At 40.6% G+C, this 21,312-nt stretch overlaps 1 protein-coding gene and 3 pseudogenes across 3 annotated transcripts; 3 read left to right on the top strand and 1 right to left on the bottom strand.

Moving 5' to 3' along the window:
- The first annotated feature begins 742 nt into the window (after window positions 1–742).
- On the top strand, window positions 743–14,463 carry Med6 (mediator complex subunit 6). Of its 3 annotated transcripts, none has more exons than XM_090344391.1 (8): window positions 743–810; window positions 3,450–3,609; window positions 4,924–5,015; window positions 8,188–8,270; window positions 9,866–9,974; window positions 12,880–12,995; window positions 13,376–13,403; window positions 13,979–14,463. In XM_090344391.1, exons 1-8 carry the CDS (start codon window positions 789–791, stop codon window positions 14,107–14,109), a joined length of 741 nt encoding a protein of 246 aa, XP_090200517.1. In that variant the 5' UTR covers window positions 743–788; the 3' UTR covers window positions 14,110–14,463. The 3 variants fall into 3 exon arrangements, with proteins under 3 accessions (XP_090200517.1, XP_090200519.1, XP_090200518.1); XM_090344392.1 differs by lacking the exon at window positions 743–810 and adding an exon at window positions 820–1,243; XM_090344393.1 differs by lacking the exon at window positions 12,880–12,995.
- Window positions 2,328–3,070, bottom strand: LOC150054638 (chloride intracellular channel protein 1 pseudogene; annotated as a pseudogene).
- Window positions 6,039–7,694, top strand: LOC150054637 (large ribosomal subunit protein eL42-like; annotated as a pseudogene).
- Window positions 14,464–19,970: 5,507 nt separating the features above from the next.
- On the top strand, window positions 19,971–20,952 carry LOC150054635 (disintegrin and metalloproteinase domain-containing protein 20-like; annotated as a pseudogene).
- Window positions 20,953–21,312: the final 360 nt, after the last annotated feature.

Raw genomic sequence — 21,312 nt, 5'->3', positions numbered from 1 at the left:
TAGCCTAATTTTGACAATGTTCTAAAAACTAAGTGCCAGTGATTCCCTTCTTGAACATCTGTTAAACATGTCATTTGAAATATGATGTAAAACTCAATGTTAATAAATTCTTTAATAATATTTTTTTGTGGGGCGGGGAATTTAGTCTAGTGGTAGAATGCTTGCCTAGCATCCACAAAGACCTGGGTTTGATTCCTCAGTACCATATACAGAGAAAAAGCCAGAAGTGGTGCTGTGGCTCAAGTGGTAGAGCTCTAGCCTTGAGAAAGTCCAAGGACAGTGCCAGGCCCTGAGCTCAAGCCCAGGACTGGCAAAAAAAAATGTTGTATATATATATTTAGTGGTGTAGATTGCGTGTCAGCTTTACTTTTAACAGTAGGAGACAGCTTTTTTCCTTCTTTCCTTTCTCCCTCTCTCCCCTCTTCCCTCCTCTCCCCTCCTCTCCCCTCCCCTCTCCTCTCCTTCCTTCCGTCTTGGGGCTTGAACTCAAGACCTGGATCACTAACTCAGCCGCCGAAGTTTGTTGCTTAAAAATAGCACTCTCGGGGCCAGGACTTTGGCCTAGTGGTAGAGTGCTTGCCTAACATGCACTAAGAGGCAGGTTTTGCCCAGCCCCTTCCCACCTTTCTCCTCGCCGCCGCAATCCTGGGCTCACTGACCACGCCCCTTCTGCTTCGCGAGTGAATCTTTTTGTCTCTTTTGACTACCCGTCGCCCGCCGCCCCGCGGTCTCCGTCCTTTCGCGTTTCCTCAGCGCCGGAAGAAGAGTCTCCGGGCACTTGTGGGATTATGGCGGCCGTCGACATCCGAGGTGATTGGGGCTGTTGGGCTTTCTTTGTGATGTTACGCTGCGTTCGGGAGATTTCTCAAGGGTTCCCGGGTAGTTCCTAGTTTCAGAAGGTGCTGAGTTTCCCCTCCACCCCGGTCCCCGAGGGGACACTTGAGAGCGCCGCCGCTCGGAGCTGCGAGCCCGCCACCCAGCTGGGGTCCAGGCTGGTGTCTGCGGCGGCCCGGGGAGGTCGTCTCGTACTGACCGGTCGGTCTAGGTGCAGAGGGAGGAGCGGGAGGAAGGCTCGCGGCGCCCGCGCTCGGCTCGCTGGGGCCCCCGGCGGAATCCCCGAGTCTTTCCCGCCGTCGTAAGCTCGGCCTTTCGGTCCGGAACGCCTCCTAGCTGCACAGGTCAGGGCCCCAGCCAGCGAGTAACTGTGGAGATGGAGATGGCAACTTCTTAATCTTGGTACCGTGTACGTATGAATTTTTTTTCCTCTCTCTCTCTCTCTCTCCAATCCTAGGACTTAAACTCGAGTTACCTGGGCGCTGTCCCTGAGCTTTTTTATGCGCAACGCTTGCTTATTTTACAGCCATGCAGTGTTCCTTTTTTTTTGGGGGGGGGGTGGTGGTCATGGGGCTTGAACTCTAGGCCTGGGTGTTTTCCCTGATCTCTTCAGCGCCCTGCTACCGCCCTACCCCTGGAGCCACAGCCCCACTTCCCGTTTTCTAGGGGTTAACTAGAGATGAGACTCTCCCGGACTTGAATGCTCTGACTTTAATCCTGGGGCTGGCTTCCTCTGATCTTATCCTCCTGTGGCACCGAGGATTACAGGGGTGAGCCACCGCGCCCGGCTTAATAACATTTTTATTTATTTATTTATTTATTTATTTATTTATTTATTTATTTATTTATTTATTTTTTGTCAGTCCTGGGGACTGAATAGACTGTACTCTTTAATCTCAGTTAAACGTTTTCTGATCGAACACCCTTGGATAATGGAGGTGGATATTGAAGTCTGTAAATGAATTGATAAACATCTTTGGTTAGTAGAGCAAATCATACTTGTTTTATAATCCTCTATGAATTACAAGCATTTGCTAATTACTGTGACTTGGGTTCATTGCTAGTTATTGATGAATGATGTGAACATGCTTGTGTTTCCCGTTTATGAGTATCAATAGTAAAAATATATTAAAACTCATGTGAGAACAGGAAGGGAGCCACCACCAAAATCCTATATCACGTACAGTGAGTACACCCACCTCCTATCCTTAGAAAAAATTCTTTCTACTCCTTTAAGTAAATTCTTATTTCTCTGTGCTTTTTTTGGTATTTTCATTCTCTATTTTATTACTGAAATACATTCTCTTACCCCTCCCACTCCACAATAAAAATCTTTTATTCTCCTCATCCCTACCCCCCTTACCTCTGCACAAGCACCCCAGGATTCTCTGGCTACTGGCAGTGTTGGAGTGTGTCCATCTGGACAGCAATGTGGAAGTTACCCTCTGTCTCTGTGCAGAACGTGGAGGGGAGGATATTGTTCTAGGAAGAACTTATTTGAGGGCCTTCACCACTTGCTCATAGGCCATCTCTTCATCATCTGGACAGGTGGAGGCAAATTCTTCAAGAGCATAGGCATTGTTCAAGTACTGGTGCACTCCTTGAAAAGTTTCAGAAATGGTGAATCCCCTGTACTTCTTACATACCATCTGTACTGTGTGTAATTTTGGCAACAGGTTGCACTCAGCCAGGGTGAGCTCATTGCTATCCAGAAATTTTCTCTGAGAGATGCCTTCATCTTCTGCACTGGTTTCATCACTTCTTCTGGCAGGAGGCTGTGAGGGGAGGGATGTCAAGTAATTGTCTTAAGATCTTCAGGGCCTTCAGTAGTTCCTTCACCAGTTTATCATTGAGTGCTGGGTAGGCATTCAATTTTTGATGTAGGCAGAATATTTGGCAAAAAAAGTCTAGCCCAGCTTGTTGGACCCAACTTTGGGTCCCTGGGAGAGCACAACACTGTTTTCAAAAGTTGCCCAATTTTGTTGCTGTCTGTGTATACTTCATTTCCATAGAGCAGGAATGGGAGCTTCCCTCCTGGACATAGCTTCTGTACTGTCTCTGTCCACCTTTTGGTGATGTTGAAGGTGACTCCTTTGAGCCATAATACCATGAACAGTCTCTGGGAGAAGGGGCAATTCCTAATCATTGCCTCATCAGTGCCAGCCTTCATGAACAGTTCAGCCTCGGGCTGTTCTTCAGCTATGGTTGCATTGGGGACACAGGAATTTGCTATCATTGCTGGGGAAGGCGGGTCTCAGCATCCAGGGATTCTCTTCATACACAGGGCTAGTTCCTTTAGTGCCACACAAGTGTGATCAGACCTATTCCCTCCAGACAAGGCCTTCCCACTGACCCAGGGTACCCTACACCCAACTCTCTAGCTTGTTCTCCTTCTGGGTTTCTTTCTGTGCTCTTATGATTCATGTAACCCTACCTTTATTATAATGCTTCCTAGTTTGTGTTGTCATTGCTTTCTTGCATATGTTTCTCCTGTTAGGCAATGAGAATGTAGATAGGGGCCATGCCATTTTTATATTCTACTACATTGGATGCATAGTAGATATTTGTTGGACTTGATTCTTTTTTCTTATCCTTTGTCATTTTCTTTCACCTAGATAATCTGCTGGGAATCTCTTGGGTTGACAGCTCTTGGATCCCCATTTTGAACAGTGGTAGTGTACTGGATTACTTTTCAGAAAGAAGTAATCCTTTTTATGACAGGACGTGCAATAATGAAGTGGTCAAAATGCAGAGGCTAACACTAGAACATCTGAAGTAAGTAACTAGAGATTTTGCAATGAATAGTTCTTTTGAGTTGTAGAATCATAGAGTAGAACTTTTGGAAGAAAACTTTGGGTTTGACATGTGAAGGATTTACTAGCAGTCACCTGTCTTTTCTGTATAATTTCATAATTATAACTGAGGTTTAGGTCCTGTGATGAACAACTGCTGTCAGCCCGGTAACTATAATTATTGTCCTTTTAAAATCTAATTCAATGTTACATATATAGTTTTTGAATGACAAAGAATATTTTAGCCAAACATGAAACAGGATTCTTTAGTTGAAGATCCTAAATAATTAAGAATTTTTACTATTGTAAAATGTCTGAAACATCTATATATAATTTTATCATGTCACCTAAGTATTGGGGCTGGGGTGGGGGGTGGGTTTTATGAATTAAACTTCTACAGTATTATAGCATTATTATTATAACATGGTATTATGAATGTCTTTTGTCATGAGGCAAATAGAGCTACTAAAGACAACTTACATATACCTGGCAATTAAAAAAATGTATTGGGTTACAGATAAGGTTTTCTTTTGTTTGTCGTTAGGGTAGAATATGTAGTTGGGTCTCCTTAACTTCTTTTTTTTTTTTTTTTTGGCCAGTCCTGGGCCTTGAGCTCAGGGCCCGAGCACTGCCCTTGGGCTTTCTCAAGGCTAGAACTCTACCACTTGAGCCACAGCACCACTTCTGGATTTTACTGTGTATGTGGTACTGAGGACTCGAACCTGAGTCTATGTGCATGGTAGGTAAAGCACTCTACCACATTCTCAATTCCTTAGCATTTTAAAAATATCTTTTTCTATTTGGTCAGAAAGTATTATGCTATTTTGATTGGCTTTTTGACGCATACTACTCAGTGTGCATTTATAGTTAAAATACTTAGTTTAAATTCGCTATGAATTTGTAGAAAAATTTCATTTTTGTTTAAAAACCAAATCTTAACTCTTGTATACTTCCCAGTTTTCACAAATAGGCAGTTTTTAAACCAAACATAGGCAATTTTTTTTTTTTTTTTTTTTTTGCTTGCCAGTTCTGGGCTTGAGTTCAGAGCCTTTCTCAGGGCTAGAGCTCTACCACTTGAGCTTCAGCACCACTTCTGCCTTTTTTCTGTGTGTTTAGTATCGAGGAATTGAACCTGGGTCCTCATGCATGCTAGGCAAGCACTTTACCTCTAGGCCAAACTCCCGGCCCATGGCAGTTTTAATCCTATTAGCAATGTTGCTGCAATTTATCTAGTAATTGAAAAGTCTTACAAAATTGTGTGGGCATTCATCACTCTCTGGGTGTCTGTCTATTACAGTCAAATGGTTGGAATAGAGTATATCCTCTTGCATGCTCAAGAGCCCATTCTTTTCATCATTCGAAAACAGCAGCGCCAGTCTCCTACTCAAGGTAAAGCATATCAGCTTCAGGCATTATTATTTTTTTCTAAGTATCTTACATATTTTTTTCTAAGTATCTTACATACTTCCTGACCTATATGTTCTTATTTTGGGGAAATTTAGCTGTTTTGGTCTCATACATTTTTAGTACTTTGCTAAGTGGGCTCGTCAGACTCAGAATGTCTTTGTACTCACTGCTAAAATCCATTAGAGCTACACAGTAAGTACAGTGAGATTAGTCATGGAAAAAGACATATTGGGTGTGGTCTATAGGAATCCTGTGCAGGTTTTTCCTCCTGAAAGGAGCCATAATTGTGGTTATTTAGCAGTGCGATGTAACCACATGTGTATATCTGCTCAGTAAAGTCATTTTAAAACTCAGAAGTCCAGGATTTTTATTGAAGACTTGCATCTTCTGCATAACAGAATTTCAGACTCCCAGAAGGAAATCAGGGCTCCGCTATACTTACATTGTTTGTATAGATGACTACAAAGACCAGTACAATAGGTATAACTGTCACTTAGGAAATATTTCAGAAGCCAGATTCCATCATGAGGACTTTTGCAACATGTCCAAAGACAATTCCCCATGCCCTAACATCAGGGCAGTTCCTATTTTCCTGTTATCAGGAAATCTCAGGGAATCTCAGGGAACCTTAAGCATTCTAAGGAACTGCCGGAGCCAGCTGGCAGCGGATCAGGATTCCTGAAATAGGGGGTAGGGACTAAGAAAATAGAAAAGAGACAAACAGATGGGGTTTGGGAGGACTACAGCATAAGTTAGCAGCCCAAGGCTCCAGCCTAAGACTGTATTCTGTGGTCGTGAGCTTAAGACTATAGCGCAGCTTATTTCAAGGTCCAACCTTAAATACTCTTCTTAAAACTAGGAAACTGCCAGGGGCTACATTCGAACTAAGCAGCAATCAAGACTCAAATTGGTTAAATGAGAAGTGATTAACATTGCCCAGAGTCATCCGGATAACAGCCTACTTCCTTGTGTACGCAATTGTGAGGCCAAAGGTCACAGTCAACAAGGAACTTTTCATCTTAGTACACATGAGTTAATTTTGTTATAAAATAGATGACACTTTTGGCACTGCTGCAGGCTTCATGCCATCATGGTTAACATTCCCAAAACCCTCTGGACTTTCTGTAAGAAGTGTGGCAAGCACCAGCCTCACGAAGTAACACAGTACAAGAAGGGCAAGGAGTCTCTTTATGCCCAAGGGAAAACGTCATTATGACAGAAAACAGAGTGGCTGTGGTGGTCAGACTAAGCCAATTTTCTGGAAAAAAGCTAAGACCACAAAGAAGATTATACTGAGACTTGAATGTGTTGAGCCCAACTGCAGATCTAAGAGAATGCTAGCTATTAAGAGATGCAAACATTTTGAACTGGGTGGAGGTAAAAAGAGAAAGGGGCAGGTGATGCAGTTCTAAGTTGCAACTTTTACTACGAAGACAGTACCAAGTTCCAAGTTCCATCTTTTGTTATGAAGACAATAAAATCTTGAGGTCAAATTCAAAAAAAAAAATAAAAAAAATAGATGACAGATACAGTTGTATCAAATTTCAACTGGATATTCTTAGTTATGTACTGAAACAAAACTCATACTTGGATTTTACTATTAAAAGTTGCTGAAGAACTAAAATTGGTGGGTGCTGGCAGCTTATGCTTGTAATCTTAGCTACTCAGGAGGCTGAGATCTAAGGATTATAGTTCAAAGCCAGCCTAGGAAGGAAATTCTGTGATACTCTTCACTCCAATTAACCGCCTAAAAACTAGAAGTGGAATTGTGGCTCAAAATGGTAGAGTGCTAGCCTTGAACAAAAAAGCTCAAGGACGGCACCTAAGCCCCAAGTTCAAGCCCCACAACCACCACCAAAAAAAACTGTGCATAAGGCATTTATCTCCAATTGACTAGCACAGATAGAAGTAGAAGTATGGTTCAAGTCGTACAATATCAGCCTTGAATGACAAAGCTAAGTGAGAACATGAGGACCTGAGTTCAAGCCCAGTACCAGCACCAAAAGAAATAAAACAAAAAACTAACTCTGCAGAATATAGTTTTTCTGAAGACCCAAATTCATCATCTATTCTAGAGATGACCAGAATAAGACACTCTGGAATCAAACTAGTGCTTTGGGAAATGTCACTAAAGAGAGAATTCAAGGTAGACATTTAGGAACAAATCTTACCCTGGCAATGATTTCAGAGAATGACTTGCCAAAGAACTTGTATTTCCAGAATCCAGATTGAATTTCAAAGTGAAAGGTCTGGAGTCTTTTCCCAGAGGAAAAAAAAAGACCCTTAGAAGAAAGACAAGACCATGTGAGAGAATTCAGGGTAAAGAAGCCACACAGGTGGCACCAGGCTCTGTAACAGGTATATTATTCCTTAGGGCTTGGCCCTGGAACTCAGAGGTTAAGTTTAATACATCAGGTATCTTTACTATGAACCCAACATGTTTCTCAATGTAAGAGAGATAGTTTTTATTGTGTTCTCTTGTTTTTATTGATAAGAGCATTGACACCACTTGGGAATTTGTTTGAAATGCACTGTGCCTTCCTGATAAGAATCTCATTTAAACAGGTTCCAAACACACATTAAATTGAACAAATGTTATTCAGCTATTCAATAAAGTTTAAGGCATACTGCTCTTGTCTAAAAATTTGGGTTTTGTGTGTGTGTGTGTGTGTGTGTGTGTGTGTGTGTGCGCGCGTGTGTGCGCGCGCACGCGCCAGATCTGGGCTTGAGCTCAGGGCCTGAGCATTGTCCCTGGGCTTTCTGAAAGCTAGAGCTCTACCACTTGAGCCACAGTGCCACTTCTGGCCTTTTCTATGTATGTGGTACAGAGGAATTGAACCTGGGTCTTTGTGCATGCTAGGCAAGCACTGTATTACTAGGCCAAACTCTTGGCCCCTGGAATATTTTATTTTTAAAGCTAAATAAATTCTTTAGGCTTTCTGGGCAAAATTACTCAACTGTTACCCAAGTAACTATAGATAATTTGTAACTAATGCATGTGGCTGTCTCCCAATACAGTTTTATTTACAAAAACAAGAATTGTCTGTTTCCCAGCTTAGTTTAAGAGAATGTCAGATATTTCTTGTTAATTTAAGATGTCTAACAATTTATATCTATAGGTATATTCATAAACATTTTTCCCCTGTTGCTTTAGTTATCCCGCTAGCTGACTATTATATCATTGCTGGCGTTATCTATCAGGCACCAGACTTGGGATCAGTTATAAACTCTAGAGTGGTAAGTGTTCTTACTTATGTTCTTTAAACATTAAACAAAATTTTAATAGACATATCCAGCTTCCAAGAAACAAACAAGAACTCATCCCCCTTGTGTAAGTTGGCATAAAATGTTGGCTACTAGAATGTTTTTTGCAGTTTACTGAGGGCCAAAGTCAGTATTAATATATCAATTGTCGGGGCCAGGAGTTTGGCCTAGTGGTTAAAGTGCTTGCCTAGCATGCATGAAGACCCGGGTTCGATTCCTTGGTTCCACATACATAGAAAAAAGCCGGAAGTGGTGCTGAGGCTCAAGTGGTAGAGCTCTAGCCTTGAGAAAGTCCAAGGACAGTGCTCAGGCCCTGAGCTCAAGCCCAGGACTGGCAAAAAAAAAAAAAAAAAAAAATATATATATATATATATATATATCAATTGTCTTTCGTTGTGCGTGGGTTCCACACCTTTGCTGGATTAAAATACTCTCTTGGTGGCTCACACGTATAATCCTAGCTACTCAGGAGGCTGAGATCTGAGGATCGTGGTTCAAAGCCAGCCCAGGCACTAAAGTCAGTAAGACTCCAATTAACCACCAGAAAACTGGAAGTGACACTGTGGCTCAAGGGATAGGGTGGTAGCCTTGAGCTAAAGAGCTCAGGGACAACACCCAGGCTCAGATTTCAAGTCCTACAACAGAAAAAAAAAAAATACTCTGAGGGGCCAGGAGTTTGGCCTAGTGGTAGAGTTCTTGCCTAGCATACATGGAGCCCTGTATTTCAGTCCTTGGTAGCGCATACATAGAAAAAGCTGGAAGTGCCAGATGCAGTGGCTCACACCTGTAATCCTAGCTGCTCAGGAGTCTGAGATCTGAGAATTAAGGTTCAAAGCCAGCCCAGGCACTAAAGTCTATGAGACTTTTATCTCCAGTTACCCACTCGAAAACTGGAAGTACCATGAAGAGCTCAGAGTGTGTGGGTGCCCACGCCCAGAGTTCAGGCCCCATGACTGAGAAAAAAGAAAAAAAAAGCCAGAAGTGGTGCTGTGGATCAAGTGGCAGAGCGGTAGTGTTGAGCAAAAGAGGTCAAGGACAGTGCCCAAGCCCTGCGTTCAAGCCCCAGGGCTTGGCCTCCCCCCCCAAAAAAAATGCAAATAGGTGAATGTATAGATTGTATGCAACTATTGTACCATTTTATGTAAAGGACTTGGGCACATACGGGGATACCTGGAAACAATTCTTTTTTAAGATTGCAGAGAAATGACAGTACAACTCTAGCTATATAGTAATTTAGATTTTTTTTGTTGTTGTTGTTAGTTGTGGGGCTTGAACTTGGGGTCTGAGCACTGTCCTTGGACTTTCTCAAGGCTAGAGGCTCTACTCTTGAGCCACAGCACCACATCCAGCTTTTTTCTATGTATGTGGTGCCGAGTAATCAAATCTTGGTCTTCGTGCATGCTAGGCAAGCACTCTTATCACTAGGCCGAACTCCCGGCTCATAATTTAGATTCTTAAAAAACAACAACTAGGAAATTACTGTCTTTACATATATAATATTTTGAATTTACTTTGGAAATTTTGATTGAGAAATTTAACACTTGATTTTTTTTTTTTTCTTTAACGAGCTAACTGCAGTTCATGGCATTCAGTCAGCTTTTGATGAAGCTATGTCCTACTGTCGATATCATCCTTCCAAAGGATATTGGTGGCATTTCAAAGACCATGAAGAACAAGGTAGAGCACCTACATCTTTCTAAAATACACTTGTCTTTTCCACTTCGTGCGCACGTGTGTGTGTGTGTGTATGTATGTGTGTTTGGTTGTGGTGGCACTTTTTTTGTATGTGCCAGTCCTGGACTTGAACTCAGAGCCTGAGCATTGTCCTTGGGCTTTCTCAAGGCTAGAGCTCTACCACTTGAGCCATAGCACCACTTCCAGCTTTTTCTATATATGTGGTACCGAGGAATTGAACCTGGGTCTTTGTGCATGCTAGGCAAGCCCTCTACCACTAAGTCACACTCCTGGCCCTGGGGGTGGCACTTTCTAAACCTAAGACCAGAAGTACACCCTGGTGCTGCATACTTATCCCTCTAAAATGGTCTTTATTCTTCTGAAGATGAAGCTTTTCTTTTTATAAATACTTTTATTGGTGGCATATATTAATAGTAGAAGGGGATTTCATTGTGATAATTCCATAGATGTGTAACAGTGTATATTGAATGAGTTCACCCCTCTATTATATTCCCCTAACCTTTCTTCCCCTGAAGCTGGTTTCTTAGGTAAAAGGATACTGATATTTCTAAGGTGTATTTTACCTTTTCATAGGATGGTTACATTATTGCAATTGTGATTCTTATAAGTAGATGTAGTAATAACTTTCACATGGAATGGACAGGTAAGTGGTAGGTAAGTGGTAATTTTTATGACAGTGATTCAAGGATTTAAAATATGTGGATCACAAAGAAGAAAAACAGTACTGAGGGACAAGCACAGGTATTTCTTGCTACCTATTGTGTCATCTTGGGATTTGGAGCTCAGTCTCCCTCTGTCTAGTGTTGAGGATAGAGTGGATGAGGGGCTGCTCATACAACCTTTTCTGTAGATGGCTAAACTGTTTTCTGACCCTTTTGGGTTATATCCACTATGGCACTAGGCATCCTATTTTCCACAGCTACTACTCTGCCAATGTTTTTCACCATGCTCAGAAATGTATCCATCGTAATATTCCTATACTCTTTCCTTCTTTGACAAAAGCAACTCAGAATAAATTACATGGCAAAAGGAACCTTTATAAAGAGTTTAAACCTGTGGAGTAATTTGTCTAATGTTTTGATTTTGCTTTGGCCAGCTTTAGACTACAGTCCTTAACTTTGCCTCTCATATAATTAGAATCACAAGTGTGAGGTGAGATCTCCCCAACTTTTTTGCAAAGACTGGCTTCAAATTGTGGCTCTCCTGGTCTCTACTTCCTAAGTAGCTGGGATTGCAGATAAGAGTCACTGTTCCTGGCCCTAGTTTTACCTTTTTATATTTGGTGCAGGCAATGGTGTTTGATATAGGGCTATTTTCCCCTTTCCTAATGGAGTTAGGAATAACATCAAGACTCCTTTATTTAGAGACAGTTCCATAACTGCCTTCTTTCTCCCCTCCCACCCCCACACTTGTGAATAACTTCAGAATTTTTCTTTCTAGTTTTTTCCTGTGTCTTCATGGTAGAAAAAGACCACTTGATTACATGTCATTCTAAAGAGCCTGATGAAATTTCTCTGGCCCATGCTATCATATCATGGGTATGAATCATTCCCTTTTCTAGCAAATCTGTGCTGAATACACTACTTGTTCAATAGTCACATAGTAGTTAACTCAGTTCTCAGACTAATAATCAAAATAATCATAATCCTTGTGCTATAAGATTTTTTAAAAATATTAATGACACCAACTACAAGAGTAATAATGCCAGATATTCAAATATGTCAAAACTCAAAGTGCTTTTTCTGTAAGTAAAATATGAAAGATTTTTTTAAAGGAGTACTACATTCATCAGAAAAGAAAAAGACCACTTGACACATTTAAAATATACAAAACATTTTCAGACTGATAATCTGGATTGTGACTTAAATTTTTTTTTTTTTGACTTAAACATTTTTGAAAAAACTTTAGCCATCCAACTCTTAAATAGCTCTGCTTACCTAATGAAATGGAAGTTTCTTTTTCTTTCTTTTTTTTTTTTTTAAGAAACCATTTTATTTTATTTTATTTTATTTTTTGCCAGTCCTGGGCTTGAGCTCAGGGCCTGAGCACTGTCCTTGGACTTTCTCAAGGCTAGAGCTCTACCACTTGAGCCTCAGCACCACTTCTGACTTTTTTGTATGTATTTGGTACCAAGGAATCGAACCCGGGTCTTCGTGCATGCTAGGCAAGCACTTTAACCACTAGGCCAACCTCCTGGCCCCCCCTTTTTTTTTTTTTTTGCCAATCGTAGGCCTTGAATTCAGGATCCGAGCTCTGTCATTGGGCTTTCTCAAGGCTAGAGCTCTACCACTGGAGCCACAGCACCACTTCCAGCTTTTATTCTATGTATGTGGTACTGAGGAATTGAACCCCAGTCTTCATGCATGCTAGGCAAGCACTCTACCACTAGGCCAAACTCCCAGCCCAGAAATGAAAGTTTCTTTAAAAGACATGTTAGTCATGAATTGGTGGCTCCTGTCTATAATCCTAGCTACTCAAGAGGTTGAGATCTGAGGATTGTGGTTCAAAGCCAATTAGGGCAGAAAAGTCCCTGTGAAACTCTTATCTCCAATTAACCACTCAGAAACTGGAAGTGGTGCTGTGTCTCAACGGGTAAAGCATGAGTCTTGAGCACAAAGATGCTTGGGGATAGTGCTTAGTCACTGAGTTCTAGTCCCACAATCAACAACAAAAAGACATGTTCACCAGTCTTTCAAATGATAGCATCATTTAGGAAAGAGAACCCTTCTATCTGTACGTTGTGTTTAGCCTATTTGGGGAATCATCTTGATATAGTGTCTATTGAAAAAAATGAAGCTTGAATATGTTTATGATGGAGAAAGATGTGTAAAACAGAAGATACCAAACTGATGAAGCATTGTTTTGATGTAGATTTCATATTTGATAGATAAAGCCAAGCCTAAAGCCAAAAGGAAAGAAGAACCAAGTTCCATTTTTCAGAGACAGCGTGTGGATGCCTTACTTGTAGATCTCAGACAAAAATTCCCACCCAAATTTGTGCAGGTAATAGAACATAATGACTAATTTTGGGGTAATCTATCAGTGAGAATAAGGTATTAAAATTGCCCACTGTTGTTATATTGGGAGTTACCTATGCTTTTTTGCCCACCAGCGTTTATTTCACTTTAAAAAAAAAAATTTTGTATCACTATTTTGGTTTTAGATTTATACTAAGAAGTAGAAAATGATAAAAATATATATAATATATGAATCATAATTTTTATGGTACACAGACAATAATTGCATTATGAAGTCATTTATAATGTAATTTAAAGTTACCATTTTAGTAAGAATTAGGAAAAAAAACAACTTTGCTAACCTGCTCTGTTTTCTGTTATTTCTTCTCTGCCTCCTCCTTTTATTCCCTGTCTTTTAAATTACAGCAAAAGTCTGGAGAAAAGCCTGTTCCAGGTATGCTTTATCTAATATTCTTATTAAGCTTGAAGTAAAACCAAACTTCTGTTTAACACTGTGACAGTAACAGCATGAGACAAAGTCTATGGTAGTTTGTCCTTCCAGGCTCTCATTGTGATTTGTTTCTCCTTAACTTTGATTTACAAGAGGTGGGGCTTTTGTGGTAGTAATACTGGTATTGAGAAGATGAATTCCTGTGGAAAGAGTAGGTATGGAGGGATTGTGAAGAAACTAGGATGTCTTGAGGTAGTTTTTTTTTTTTTCATCGAAAACAGATATTGAACTACAATTGAAATGGGCTAGAATAATTATTTATTCATGATCACTTAGATAATTGTCATGTTCTTTTCTCCAGTGTTGTCAGTTTTCTTGAGTTAATAATAGATTTTTGAGTTTTTAACTGGATTCTTACATCTGATTGAGGAATCAATTAGAGCTGGAGATAGCCATTAAGATGAAAATGGAAAAGTGAACTATTCATATTACCCATTGTCTAAATTTAATTGATCATTTCACCCTCATTCATCTCCAAAACAAAAACAACAACAAACAAAACTACTTTGGATGTCTAGTGGAACAGACCAAGAAAGAGGCAGAACCTATTCCAGAAACTGTAAAATCTGAGGAGAAGGAGACCACAAAGAATGTCCAACAGACTGGGAACACTAAAGGCCCCCCCGAGAAACGGATGAGACTTCAGTGAACATAGGACAAAAGGAGAAGCTTGCAAGAGTTTTTATGTCAATTACACCTCAATTCTCTGTCGGATCTTGAGCTTTAAAATGCTCTGTGTGGAAAGCATTTGTTCTTTAAGAATGGATATAGCCATAGTGCTTTTTGGGGGGAAGGTGATGATACTGGATATTGAAGCCAGGGGCTGATGAAATACTGAGCAAGAGTTTCAGGACTAAACTGTGTCCCAGCCTTCTATAATGATGTATCTTTATGAATAGTTCTTATGTATCTTTTGTAACTTTTCCCTTCTGGATTGGGCACCACACCTGTGCGGCCATGTACCTTGAAAGACACAATAAAGTTATTTGTATATATTGCTTGATCTTGGATTTTTCCTCGTTATATCTATTTCTGAAGTTTTTCAGATTTACTTTGAGAGAACAAAAGGTGAATGTTAACACATTAATAACTAAGCATATGTTTTTGTATTAGATACATATTCTTCAGTACTGCAGTAATAAAGTTACTAACAGTGTGAAGAATAAAGAAAAACCTCTGTAGCCCTGCGCTATGGCTCATGCCTATAATGCTAACTACTCAGGAAGCTGAGATCAGTGGATTATGGTTAAAAGCCAGTCCAGGCAAAACAAAGCTAGAAATTCTTATCTCCAGTTGATCATTAGAAAACGGGAAGTGGGGCTATGGATCAAGGGTAGAGTAGTAGCCTTAAGCTGAAGAGCTCAGGAGCAGCACCCAGGCCCAGGGGTAGGGCAGTAGCCTTGAGCTGAAATGCTCAGGGACAGCACTGAGGCCAGAGTTCAAGCCCTATGACCACCCATCCCCCCCTCCAAAAAAAAAAGAAAAAAACCTCTGCAAGAGTTGTAAATTTTGTTTCCTTTTTCTGTGTAGAGTTACAAAAACTATGGCTTTTGTTGTTGTTTCGCCAGACCTGGGGCTTGAACTCAGGGCCTGGGCACGGTCCTTAGACATTTTTTGTTCAAGGCTAGTGCTCTACCACTTGAGCCACAGCACCACTTCTGGCTTTTTCTGAGTATGTGGTACTGAGAAATCAAACCAGGGCTTCTTGCATGCTAGGTAAGCACTCTACCACTAGGCTGTGTTCCTGGCCCCGAACATTTTTTTTTCCTTAGGATAAAATTCAAAGATCAAACCACTAGATTCTTGTTTTGTAAATTTTTTTGGTGCTAGTCCTGGGACCTGAACTCAGGGCTGGAGCCCTGTCCCTGAGCATTTGCTAAGCTATCACTCTACCACTGGAGATTAGAGTCTCATGGACTTGCTTGCCCATGCTAGCTTGGAATCGTGATCCTCAGATCTTAGCCTCCTGAGTGGGATTATAGGCATGAGCTACCAATACCCAGTTTAGCCTTTCTCTCTCTCTCTCTTCATATATGTATATTTATTTTGCCAGTCCTGGGCTTGAGTCCAGGGTCTGAGCACTATCCTTGGGTTTTTTTTCTCAAGGCTAGAGCTCTACCACTTGAACCGCAGCACCACGTCTGGCTTTTTTCTATGTATGTGGTACCAAGGAATTGAACCTGAGTTGTCATGCATGCTAGGCAAATATTCTACCACCCAAGCCTCTTTATATTTTAATTGCTCTTCATATTGCCCATTTGCTTTTCTTTAAAGGTAAGGACTAATTATCACTCAAATGGCAAAGTGTGAAAGTAACAGGTTCATTAGCATCTTCCACTGAATCTTATTTACAATGTTAGCGCCAATTAAGTAGTGAAAATATACTTAATGTTTAAAGGGTTGAAACAATTTCTTGGTTTCTGCTTTTATTAAAGTTAGGGCTGTGAAAATTTTGTTTTAGCTTTATATTTTTATATATTTTGGACATTTGGAAAAACTAGGAAGAAAAGGCTTCCTATATATGTATAACGTGTGTGTGAACGTGTGTTATATATACACGCATAAACCCCCTTTATTAAGTTTTTTTTTCCCTTTGCTGATCGTAAACCTTGAACCCTGGGACTGAGTGCTGTCCCTGGGCTTCTTTGCTCAAGGCTAACACTACCACTTGAGCCACAATACCACTTCTGGCTTTTTCTGTTATTAATTGGAAATAAGAGTCGCATGGACTTTCTGCCCCAGCTGACTTCAAACTGTAATCCTCAGATCTCATCCTCCTGAATTGCTAGTATTACAGGAATGAGCTACTAGCGCCTGACTTTAGTAGGTCTTTTTAAAAATTAGGAACAATCTCTTCCATAGCATCTATGATAATATTCTGATCTATAGATTTTACTCATGTTGCTAGTGGTGCCAGTGATGCCATTCACAACAAAACAACATTGTGATTTATGCTTTGGATTTAGTTATCTCTCTTTAATCATTAGTTTCCTTTTATCTGGAGCACCTCTTTGTTTTTTAAGACGTAGATATTTAAGAGTTCGAGACACTTATTTTGATGAATGCATTAGTTTGGGTTCATTTAATATATGCTTGATAGAAACTGATGTTTAGATTTTCCCAAGTTAGTCCTTTCAAGCTGATTCCCGTGTCCTTTTATTTTTTTGTTTAATAAGATTCCACCTTGAAGAAAGCTATTTCTTTTTTTTTTTTTTTTTGGCCAGTCCTGGGCTTGAAGTTAAGGCCTGTGCTATGTCCATGGGCTTTCTCAAGGCTAGAGCTCTGCCAGTTGAGCCATAGCACCACTTCTGGCTTTTTCTATGTAAGTAGTATCCCAAGGAATTGAACCTGGGTCTTTGTGCATGCTAGGCAAGCACCCTACCACTAGGCAAGACTCCCAGCCCTGAAGACAGCTATTTCTCTTTCTTTCTTTCTTTCTTTCTTTCTTTCTTTCTTTCTTTCTTTCTTTCTTGCTTGCTTGCTTGCTTGCTTGCTTGCTTGCTTGCTTGCTTGCTTGCTTTCTGTTGTATTTTATTGTCAGGATAATGTATAGAGGGGTTACAGTTACATTTGTCAAGTAATGGGTGCATTACTTCTTGCCTTCATATCTTAGATCTCATTTCGTTTCATTTCATCCTATATGACCATATGTACATAGCTTTTGGGGTATTGTGATCCTCTGCTAGGAGAATCCTGGATGTGTACTAATTATTACAAATGAGAGAAGCCATGGAGCTGATGCTCCTTTGGGTCCAGCTTACTTCACTTAGTGTTTTTTCCAAGTCTTTCCATTTCCTTATGAATGATGTTATGCCCAAGTCTCAGGACGACCACCAAGAGACCACCGAGAGTCAGACGTTCCGAAATGCAAAAGCAAGGTTTATTGCGGTTACATGCCAGGCAGGGAACTTGTCCACTCGCACCCCAAAGCAGTGACACAGTGAGGTGGGGGGGGGGGAGAAGTTGACAGTCAGGGTAGACACAGTCTTTTTAAAGGCAAAAATCACAGGTTTACACCCATCAGGTGGTCGAGTGAGATAAGATAGGGATTAGGGAGCTTCCCAGGCTGGTGGAAACTAACGGGAAATTCTCACGCCGCCTGGGTCCCATTCAACTGTCAGAGAGTAGTTTTATGGTTTGGGAAACAAATGCTATACAATGCTATACGCAGTCTAATTTTGACACAAAATAGGTTAGTTCCTGGAGCTTATGGACACCTGTGTGAACAATGGCTGACTAGGGTTCAGAAGTTCCTGTTTGTGCAGCCTCTGGGTCCTTGGAGATTTTTCGAATCAGAGTTTTCTTTTTATTCTGCTTACTGGAGGGGAATAATTTTGGGTCTGGGGGTAGTTATTTTTCATCTCTACAATGTCACTCAGCAATTGATCTGCATTTCTTGTATGGCCAGAGATGTCAAGTATTTCTTCATGTGTCTATAGACTATTTTTATTTCCTCTCCAGAGAAGTCTCTCTTTAAGTCTTTAGCCCACCTTTTAATGGGATGGTTATTATTTTCTTTGAGGATTTGTTTTGGAGAGATTCATTTTTTATTAGCTGTAGATATATTTTATTGTTTTTTTTTTGTTGTTGTTTTTTTGCCAGTCCTGGGCTTGAGCTCAGGGCCTGAGCACTGTCCTTGGACTTTCTCAAGGCTAGAGCTCTACACCTCAGCACCACTTCTGGCTTTTTTTCTATATGTGGTACCAGGGAATCGAACCTGGGTCTTCATGCATACTAGGCAAGCACTTTAACCACTAGGCCAAACTCCCGGCCCTAGCTGTAGATATATTTTAGATAGGAGGCCCCCGTCTGTTGTACGGCTAGTGAAGGTCTTCTGTCACTCTGGGCTTTTTATTTTAACTTGCTAGCTATGTTCTTTGCCATATGAAGTTCTGCAGTTTAATATAGTTCCATTTGTCCAAATTTTTGTTGTGTTTCTGAGCCTTTATTAAGAGTTTCCAGCTGTGCCAAGGAGTCCTAGTGTATCTCCTATTCCTTCTTGTAAAGTTTTCAGGGTATCTGCTGTTACTTCAAGGTCTTGGATCCATTTGCAGTTGATTCTGGTGCCGGGTGACATATAAGCATCCAGCTTTAGTTTTCTACAGGTGCTTAACCAATTCTGCCAGCACCATTTGTTAAAGAGGAAGACAGCTGTTTCTTTAAGGATATCATCTCTTTTAGAGAATGGCATTTGGGAATCCTGGTGTATATGTTCTTACATTGTTACTGAGGTGTCATTGCTTCCAGGTCTCTATTGTTTTTTCTTTTTTTTTTTCTTCTTTCTTTCTTTCTTTCTTTCTTTCTTTCTTTCTTTCTTTCTTTCTTTCTTTCTTTCTTTCTTTTTTTGCTAGTTGGGCTTGAACTCAGGGCCTGGGAACTTTCCTTGGATACTTTTTGCTCAAGGTTAGCACTCTGCTACTCAATCCACAGCACTACTTCCAGCTTTTTCTGTGTATGTGGTCCTGGGGAATCAAACCCAGAGTTTTGTGCATGCAAGGCAAGCACTCTACCACTAGGCTACTCTCCCAGCCTTCTCTACCAAGTTAAAATTTTTTTTAAATTGTTATTATAAAGGTGATATACAGAGATTACGGTTAAATAATTGGATAAAGAGTAATTTCAGCTGGGCGTGGTGGCCCACACCTGTAATCCTAGCTACTCTGGGGATCTGAGGATCATGATTCAAAGCCAGCAAATGCCCAAAAGGACCTGAGACTTATCTCCAGTTAACCTCTGGGAAATGGAAAGTGGGGCTTGGCTCGAGGGTAGGGTGGTAGCCTTGGGCTGAAGAGCTCAGGGGCAACACCCAGGCCCAGGGGTAGGGCAGTAGCTTTGAGCTGAAGAGCTCAGGGACAGCTCCCAGGCTGAGTTCAAGCTCCATGACCCACCAAAACAAACAAACAAACAAACAAAAAACAGCAGCTAACATTTCTTCTTGGGCAATGTCATCCTTTTCCTTGTTCTTTCTACTGATGGGCTTTATACATATACATGTAAGAGAATATGTATATGTCTCTATACGTCTCTTTATCTATATTCTTTCTAGTTTAAAAATCGCCATCCAATTCTAGTCCATCACCTGCAAAGTTCACTATATTCTTGCAAGAATTTTGCTAATTGGTGATCTCCCGTTTTAAAGATCCTATTGTCATTTTTGAACTGTGATTTGAATTTTGTGTGCATGGAACTTCTTGAGAGCTCCATGTGGGCCATTTCACCAGCACGACTCATTTCTGCATTGTGTTTGACCAGTTTCCTGTACTTGGCTTGCTTGCGCTAGCCTCTTACATATCATTATAAAATATGTTTGATCTAGACTTTAGTGTCCTGAAGTTCATTGTCCAAATTTGTCAGTTTATTTCAGTTTTGCTGTGTGATTATCACAGTAGTTACTTAGTAAGGTTTTTCATCACAATCAACAATGAGTGGTAATCTAGTTGTGATGCTACTCCATGCACATTCCCAATAGGATGGGAGGTTAGCTGTGTGTGTGTGTTAAAGTGGTGCATCATGTGTGCCTACAGAAGGGTGTCAGTAAATTCGGCCAATATTAGGACAATTCTTGCTGAACTGGTTTATGTGCCCTCCTACACATCCAGCAAATATCTTTATAGACTCAAGCTGTGTGGCAACCTAGTTGTTGAAGGAGAGGAGTGTGACTGTGGAAACAAACACCAGTGTGCAAAAGATCCCTGTTGTCTTTTAAACTGTACTCAGTCCTGACTGTAATCTGAGTCCTGGAGCTTCTTGTGCTTCTGGACTTTGCTACAAATGTCTCCAATTCATGCCATCATGGACTCTGTGCAGACAAGAGGTCATGAATGTGACCTGCCAGAGGGTGCATTGGGGCATCCCATCAGTGCCCAGATATATATGTACCTCCCTGTAGTGCCACTGCCTACTGCTATAGAGAGACATGTAGCAACCATGATATGCAGTGCAAAGAGATTTTTGGCAAAGATGCATGGAGTGCATTTCAGAGGTGCTACAAAGAAATCAGCACTCAAGGAAATCTTTTGGACACTGTAATATTGTCAGCACAATCTATGTGAAATGTTTGCTGATATCATGTGTGGAGAGTTCAGTATGAAAATATGCATACAGTTCCTAATATGGTAGAACATTCTACCTCAGTTTCACCTCAGTGTATCAGTTTCACCTCAGTAATGCTAGGTGCTAGGGAACTGATTATTATTTAAGGATGTCTATACCTGGTGTCGGTGAAGTGAAAGATGGTGTCGCATGTGGTCCAGAAAAGATCTATATCCATAAAAAGTGTACTAGTATGGTTCATCTGTCACATACCTGTAAGCCTAAGACTTGCAACGTGAAGGGAATCTACAATAATAAACAGCATTGTCACTGTACCCATAGATGGGCATTTCCCTATTGTAGTACCAAAGGCTATGGAGGGAGTGAAGACAGTGGTCCACCTCCAAGGAATGGCTGGGAAAAATCCAATGCAAAGGATAAATCCAGCCAGTTGTTATAACTGTTGCTCACTCTTGTGATTATTTTGTTCTTGTGTTGCTTCTGTGTACTTTATAAGATCACATATGCAAACACAGAGGAACAAGTTGAGGAAGGAGGGGAAGAAGAAAAAGAAATAGAAGGGGAAGAGGAAGAAGAAGAAGAAAAAGTAGAAGAGGAAGATGAAGACTTCATTTAGACAACCTCCATAATTTTTCTCTTAAGGGTAGGAAAACATGAGGACATGTCTACCCAAACAAAAATGAGAGCAAATTATGATTAGGATCATAAGCTTTAGATAGCACAGCAAAGAATCCCTAACATTCTTACTTACTCTTCAATGTATTAAGTATAATTAAAGGCGTATTTTCCCCAGAAGTTG

This window comes from Megascapheus bottae, chromosome 14, assembly GCF_031878675.1.
Source record: "Megascapheus bottae isolate mThoBot1 chromosome 14, mThoBot2.hap1, whole genome shotgun sequence".
NCBI lineage: Eukaryota > Metazoa > Chordata > Mammalia > Rodentia > Geomyidae > Megascapheus > Megascapheus bottae.
Note: the sequence above shows the minus strand (reverse complement) of the source record. Positions and strands in the feature narration are given on the sequence as shown.

Coding starts and splice junctions, on each gene's coding strand:
- Med6 (XM_090344391.1), top strand. CDS start 789: ATGGCGGCCGTCGACATCCGAG. Junction 8,271..9,865: donor CAGTTATAAACTCTAGAGTG/GTAAGTGTTCTT, acceptor TTCTTTAACGAG/CTAACTGCAGTTCATGGCAT. Junction 12,996..13,375: donor TCCCACCCAAATTTGTGCAG/GTAATAGAACAT, acceptor TTTAAATTACAG/CAAAAGTCTGGAGAAAAGCC.